The 7,640-nt window shown below is 46.5% G+C and overlaps 1 protein-coding gene across 1 annotated transcript; it reads right to left on the minus strand.

Moving 5' to 3' along the window:
• Positions 1-3,950: 3,950 nt before the first annotated feature.
• On the minus strand, positions 3,951-7,425 carry LOC125758718 (uncharacterized). Its single transcript, XM_049416296.1, has 2 exons — positions 5,261-7,425; positions 3,951-5,206 (listed from the first exon to the last, which is right to left on the minus strand). Exon 1 carries the CDS (start codon positions 6,992-6,994, stop codon positions 5,564-5,566), a length of 1,431 nt encoding a protein of 476 aa, XP_049272253.1. The 5' UTR covers positions 6,995-7,425; the 3' UTR covers positions 3,951-5,206; positions 5,261-5,563.
• Positions 7,426-7,640: the final 215 nt, after the last annotated feature.

The raw sequence follows: 7,640 nt of genomic DNA on the forward strand, positions 1-7,640 counted from the left end.
AAAATGAAGCTTCAATCCGGGGCATTCATAGCGTCGCAGAGCGAAAGAAATATACTTTTTTTTTGGGCGCCGCGACTGGTGCATCCGCATACCTCGTGCCAAGCAGGACGAGGCACGCCTGCGTGGCTACAACTCACAAAGTCGTAGGTGACGCTTGAGACGTATACGATCGAGACCAATTTCTTTCAAAATTGACATCACTGCGAGGCAACTTCAATTATGACTGCCGTTTGCGTTTACGAGTGGCTCATTAGGAAGGAATGTACCTATCGCGACAAACACGCGTTGGGAGAAAGTACTGAGGAAACTCGTGCAAAGAATTTCTGCACATCATTGCTCGTAAATTTGCGGCATATTATTGCCCATGAAAGCAGTCATGCCTATCAAGGATTACAGACATAGTATCGAGTACAGAGAAATTAACGTAACAATTGTGCTAACAGAGGTAAAGCAGCAAGGCTGTCGTAATGCTCGCCGTTCCTTATATTTTCTGAAATAATACAATTTTAAATTGAAATCAAGAGTTCGACGAAAACTCGTCTGGTCGGGAACAATCATGGTCAAAAGTAAGAAGACGCCGACCAATAACTTAAAAAATAATAACAAAGACGTTTCGGCTCCCGTACGGGGCCTTGTTCATTTGTGAACAAGGCTCCCGAACGGGGGCCTTGTTCACAAATGTCTGCAGGACATTTGTGAACAAGGCCCCCGTACGGGAGCCGAAACGTCTTTGTTATTATTTTTTAAGTTTTTGGTCGTCGTCTTCTTACTTTTGACCACAATTTTAAATTGCACAGTTACGTGAAAACAGCGATAGTGCTGCGAGATAACGTACGGGGATTATTTCTCCGCATGATACCTGCGTGCTCCTGCCTCAGCGTAGGCACAAACACTCTTGTCATCATTGGAAATGAGCTTTATTCAACGTTCTCCTCCATCCCTCCCTTGACACCTTTTTAAAGGACGTGGCCGAATGTACAGTCGCAAAGAAAGATTAAAGAAACGCCTGTTCGTTCCATTTGCTTTCGGAGTTCGCGTATTCGTGTTACCGTTTTTCAGCACTGTGCATAGTATTTTGGTGGTGATTGTCACGGTCGCTTGTTACTGTTATCGTTGGTTTTGTTGTTATCTACCGATCAAGACGCTCTCAGTGAAATCTGCAAGCATTTCATTCGAGTTCTTTAAGCTCACCAACCCGTTTTCCTGTGGCTCTACGAATACCCTCTAACCATCTCGTACACAGGCGACCTCGCCTTCCATTGCCTTACCTTTTGTCTAGCATTAAACTACACTGACAAGCCAGCATGACCAACACCAAAATAATGAAGTTTCAAAATCGCTTTAGTTTCACGAACTTTTTTTTGAAAGAACATACAGGAATGACCTCCCGAATCCCTCCCAAATCCTTCCCAAATTCTTTTGCCAGTTCTTAGAATTCTCAAATCTTTACGCCAGCACCAGATATCAGGAGAATCTGGCTTTTTCTCCTGCATATTTTCTTCGGGGCCCAGGATTTGCACTCCTACATCACCGCAGAAAAAAATGAAGAAACAGAGCATTAGCCAGGCGTATTTTCGTTTAAGCCTTCACATTCCTTAAAACTCCACCCATTGCTTGTTTTCCTAGCACGATTGCCTGATTTTCTGCTGTAGAGGTTTCGTCTTTGTCTACTCTGTATACTAACCAGCACGACGTTCTACAAATCCCAATATCTTGTTGTTCATCGGTATCACTTTTTGTTCCCCTGGGGACATAGTCAGCAAGTGAACAAATAAGGTTGAAAAAAAAAACTAAATATGACTTAGTCATATTTAAGTTAAGACAAAGAATAACCGTCTGATTTTCTTCTTTCGCCTTCGGGCGGAGCGTCTTAAGGTTAGGTTTATACTGTGCGCTAACTAAAGCAGCATCGCCTGCTTAGCGTAAATTTGGTTTTATTTGTTCCTCCAATTTTCACTTCTATATGTCTGCCTTCTAAATCGCTATTTCTGAGTAATTTCACATTCCGTGTATACATTAAATGAATATGTAGAAAGATTAACTCCTTGCCAGACTCCCTCTTGAACCTTGAACCGGTCTGCGTTACCAACATTTGTCTTAAAGGTGCCCTGAACCACTTTTACAAGTAATCGTCGAATCACATCAGTATCGGAGTTTGTCGCCTCACGGACGGATTACGTCAAAACATTTCTCGAATTCGTCGTGAGCGAGAGGAGGTACAGCGATTTGTCGCACGCTGTAAGCGCTTTTTGTCTCTTCTCCCGTCCCGACGAGCGCGCTGGAAGCTACACAGCGAGGGATAGCACGCGGGAAAAAAAGCTAGAATGTGGGTATGCCATAAGTTGTGACGCCCTAGAACTCTCCTGGACAAATAACTTCCCTCAAGTCAGTAATTAAAAATTTAATTAACGAGTCTGTCAATCAGTCGTTTCAATGTGACTTTAGCGGCGGCAAAGTTTTTCCGCCTCGACGTAGAGTTCATTTGTGAAGACGGCAGGAGCCTAAAGCATTTTTATGAAAAATCTGTTTTGTCTAAAAAAAAAGCGCTCTGTATACGGAAAACCTGTGGAGGTTTGTGCGTATGAGAGGCGTGTGCGCTGCTGAAAAAAAAAGTTACATGTGAAAAGACTGTTGGCAAAGCGCAGGTTGTCCATGTAATTGGAGGTTTCATTCCAGTCTCCCAATCCAAAGTATACTCTTTAATATCTGGCATTTCTTTCTCACTAACCTTTACATTGAAGTCATCATATATATGCAGCGCATCCTTTTTCGGTGTTTACTCTACAGTTTCTTGCAGTGGGGAACAGAATTTTTTCACTTCCTCTTTAGTAGCTTCCGAAGTTGAAGCATACACTTGAACCAACACGTTGCTTATGGAATTCCTTTTTATCCCGAGAAACATCATTCGATTGCTGACTGGGTTATAGCCTAATATAATTAAATGTTTTACTACCTTGCTTGCTATAAGTTCTACGTCATTCCTTTCGGCTGATTCCCAGCATGAGGAAAAAATTGTGAAGTATTTAGAAAGCTTGCATTGCCCATTAATTTCAGCTCGCTCATCCCTAGAAGAGAAATATCCTTATTATCTCTCCATTCACCATTTCTAACGTTCCTTTATGCATGCTTCTGACATATTAAGTACATGTCCTTAAGCCCTTGCATTGCCGGGCCTTTCTATTGGGACTGAAAACCTTGAACATCTCGGAGGCTTTGATTCAGGAAAGTCGTACCACAAAGTCTTACTCGTTACAGCTCCGAGCGCTTCCCCAGTAGCAGGTGAGCTGTTTGCAGACCTGGGGTCCTCACACTTCCAGCAGCGTAGCTTTCTCCCCTTTACATTGGTTCGAGCAGCGGACCTGAAAACGAAGGACAAAGAAAAGACAGACAAGGGCGTCGCTGTACCGCCAGGTCTGTCTTCTCTTTGTCCCTCGTTCTCAGTTCAGCTGCTCAAACCAGTGTCAGCTACGAACCAACTAGCTCCGTTGAATACAATTTTCTCCACTTTGCTCGTTGTCACACACTTCGGTGAGGCCCCCGCCGATCTAACAACGGCGTTGCGGCAGACTCGCAGGCTTCCACTTTACGCTTAGGCCTGCGACGCCTGAAAGGCCTCGGAGTGGTGCATATCGAATTTGTAATGGTCGGTCGACCCGTGCGGGGTTGCACGTGTAGTGGTGTGCAGGATGACTGACGGACTCATTGAGCGGACACGGACATTTGATACGAAACAAACAAACATTTAATTATGACAAGGGCAACGGTAAGCGGTACAATGGGAACTAAGAGGAGACAAAAAATATGCGCGATAAAAAGAACAACTACAGAGCAAGCTATGTACTAAATGAACAACAACAGGTACACATTACAGGCAACGCGGGATGTTAATAAAGTGATTACAGACATGATTGTGGCTAACAGAAATTCAAGGACAATTATGAGCAAGGTAACGCGCTCCCGCTTCGGAGCTTTTATGCGACGCAGCGCACCATGATACAATATTTTAAAGCTGGTTCAAATAAAAGAAAAACGGTAACAAAAAAAAAACACAATAAAAAGTTCCGTACGGACCATTCCAGCACGTGGTACTCGTAGGGGAGGTGACGTGGTGCCGTCGATGGACTCGCAGCTTCGGTAGACGACGAGGGTGCCCGGTGTTGCAGCCGACTCGATTCGTTGCGCGGGACACTCCGCGCTCGCCGCCTACGCGAGACTCGCGACACCGATGACCGCGCTCTTCGCTGGTTCAACGTCAACTGCCGTAAGCAGTCAAATTCTCTCTTGCTGTTGATGCGTGACAGCAGGCTCGTGGGGCTACGTCCGAGATAATTGATGTTGCTGTCCCCGGATGTCTTCACCCATTTCCTCTCCTCCGCGAGCCGGAGACCGCCGCGCCGGTCGTCAAAACTAATGGTGAACAGACCACGGCTTTCTCCTCGATTCGAAACGGCTCCGGGAAGCGAGAGGTGTTTGCCTGTCACCGCACCTCTTTTCTCTAAACCGAGCGTCGCCGTGTTCGACCTTCGTCTCCGGGGCCTGGCGCCTGTTAGGCCGCGGCCGACACCACGGCGCCCTTCCCAAGGCACGAAGGGACGGGCGAGCGAGAATTCCAGACGTTTGTGACACAGCCTCCACCTCAAGAATATTACTGCGTAATATTCAAGAAAATCACAAACGCACAGTGTTCGAGAGAGTTTCATGTCCCGGTCGTTCACGAACGCGTTTCCTTTTCACGCACCATTTCACTTATATGGACGACATCGCACAGAACACAAGACGCACACCACTTCACTGTCACAATATGGACAAAGTCACATCTCGCGCACCCGGTCACGGCTACACACTTACAAGATATAATAACACTTCAAGAGTGAGTTATATTCTAACCATCATTTTGGGCGAAACAATGATACGCATCGCAACAAGATGGTCATCACAGTACATGTATTACGTGGCACGCTAGGAAAAACCCACGGGCATTTCCAAAACTAAAACAAGAGCGAAAGACCAAGAACATTATTGGGGCGATACGACGCATTCGCGCAAAACAAAAAAATGCGCCCGTATGAGAGGAGTAAAGAAGAGAACTACAGAGCTATAGATCCCTGTACGTGACGCCTTCATCCGCGTATCATCGAATTTGTGCAAGCCTCTTCATCATCGACTCGACTCATGTAATCTGCCCCTACATTCTCAGAGGCACCTTCTTTTTTTTTTTAATATGAATGAAAACAAATCCGGATGCTGGAAAGCTTTGAACAACATCCTCGCACAAATAACACAAACGCGTGCCGTGATAGGCCTTGAACACTAAACTCTATAAGAGGCCTACCTACTTGCAAAAAAATATTGTCGCTACAACAAAGCTTCATGAACTACAAGCGCAAAACGTATTAAACGGCGGATCATCTCACGAAAAAATTGAAAAATACTCTCAACGAACCAACCTAAGGAAAATAGCTGCTCCAGGAGAGAACCAAACATAACACTCCCAAGTAGACAAGGCAACAAACCAAAACTTGTTTTTCGGAAACTTGTCATTTGCCATTTGGTTCCGCTTCATTTAAAAGGAACTAACTCTGACCCGCGCTCGAGGTGGCCGCTCTTTTGAAGCGGCTCTTGCATACCAGGGAACACAATATACATGACGGTAGCTACAACGACGCCTGTGTCCCGCCAATTCGCCCCCTGGTTGCATGCCTTCATCAACACCTCGTTTTACGAAAACGGGTCTTCCAACAACGCGTCTCCCTGCCATAAGGCGCTCCCTGTCCATGCATTCCGCGCTTCGAACAGCACAGGGAAGCGACGAGGATTGTCGTCTCACGTTGCCTTTTATCTGCGCTTGAGCAACAGGTGCATGCCTCACCCTTCCACCAGTCGGGCGGTTTAGAGCGTTTGGACGCACCCAACTCGCGAATGCCACAAAATTCAAACGAAGCTTTCGTGGCGTGGTTTGCCGTTTGGCAATTCTCCTTTTCTTGGGTTGCTTTACACCCTTTGCTGCTCTCTTGTTTGTGCGGAGTCTTTTTCTTTTGGTACATTTTGTGGTGATCTCTTTTGGCAAATCTGCGCCTATCATCTGCAGAGCAGAACTAGCCTCGTCAGGTTCAACTGTCATACTGTCCGCACAGCCGGGATGATTTGTGCTGAAATCGACACCAAGACGGGCGGAGAGCTCATCCAATTTTGGAACACTGCAGATGTCTTCTTCAGGGCTGCGCCGCTCGCCCCTGAATGAGCTCTGTGCAACTGCATTATCTGGTTCGCAATGTGCTTCAGCACATGGCTCTGACCCGCTGTCTCTACAGGGGTTCTCGCCTGTCAGGCCGGTAGTACTGCGAACGTCACTGTTAGCTGCCATGGCGACGAACATACACGGTGACTGTGCCAAGTCAATTACAGATGGCCTTTCTGTATTAGCAGAACTCTGCCGGCACAGCCCCTCGTCGACATTACTGTTCCCTTCAGTGGACTGTGTTGCCACAACGGCACTTTCGGCAGCAAAAACATTAAGTTTTGCCTTGAACTGGCTGTTCGCATCACACGTACTATCCTTTTGTCCAACTCCCGATGGTTCAGTGCATTCGGCCTCTTTGCACCTTTCGTGCATTACATTTAATGGCTCCAACTCGTGCCGCCTGCTTTCAATTTTCTGGCCTAATCTTCGAACGTATTCGAGGTATGGCTGCACCAACTCGTTCCGGCCAGGGTCGTTCACGCGACTAGGCACCTTAGAGACTGACCTGTCATCCGACTGCGTCATGCACTGTCTCAATTTCAAACGTTCTTTCTCTTCTTCTATTCTTATCCTCGATTTTTCCTTTTCTCGTTCCATCAGGAATTCCGCATGTTGCCTGTACCACATTCGTTCAGCATCGCGCTCCTCTTTCCGTCTATTTCGTTCTGTTTCTACGAAATTATACAACTCTTTGCCTTTAAAACCAAAGGTCTTGCCCTGTTCAATAAGTTTATCCAAGTCCGTGCCCTCCATAGCTACAAACAGCTGCCGAACAAAAAACAATCACAGGACGGCTACATGCTGTGCGCTCACGCTCAGAGTTACGTCAGTCCTCCAGACACCACCACCTGGTCGGCCAGTCCTGTCGCGGACGCCAGATTATGTCACACACTTCGGTGAGGCCCCCGCCGATCTAACAACGGCGTTGCGGCAGACTCGCAGGCTTCCACTTTACGCTTAGGCCTGCGACGCCTGAAAGGCCTCGGAGTGGTGCATATCGAATTTGTAATGGTCGGTCGACCCGTGCGGGGTTGCACGTGTAGTGGTGTGCAGGATGACTGACGGACTCATTGAGCGGACACGGACATTTGATACGAAACAAACAAACATTTAATTATGACAAGGGCAACGGTAAGCGGTACAATGGGAACTAAGAGGAGACAAAAATATGCGCGATAAAAAGAACAACTACAGAGCAAGCTATGTACTAAATGAACAACAACAGGTACACATTACAGGCAACGCGGGATGTTAATAAAGTGATTACAGACATGATTGTGGCTAACAGAAATTCAAGGACAATTATGAGCAAGGTAACGCGCTCCCGCTTCGGAGCTTTTATGCGACGCAGCGCACCATGATACAATATTTTAAAGCTGGTTCAAATAAAAGAAAAACG

This window comes from Rhipicephalus sanguineus, chromosome 1 (assembly GCF_013339695.2).
Source record: "Rhipicephalus sanguineus isolate Rsan-2018 chromosome 1, BIME_Rsan_1.4, whole genome shotgun sequence".
Taxonomy (NCBI): domain Eukaryota; kingdom Metazoa; phylum Arthropoda; class Arachnida; order Ixodida; family Ixodidae; genus Rhipicephalus; species Rhipicephalus sanguineus.

What these genes read in the sequence shown, in the direction of transcription:
- LOC125758718 (XM_049416296.1), bottom strand. Translation starts at nt 6,994, where the DNA reads ATGGAGGGCACGGACTTGGATAAACTTATTGAACAGGGCAAGACCTTT.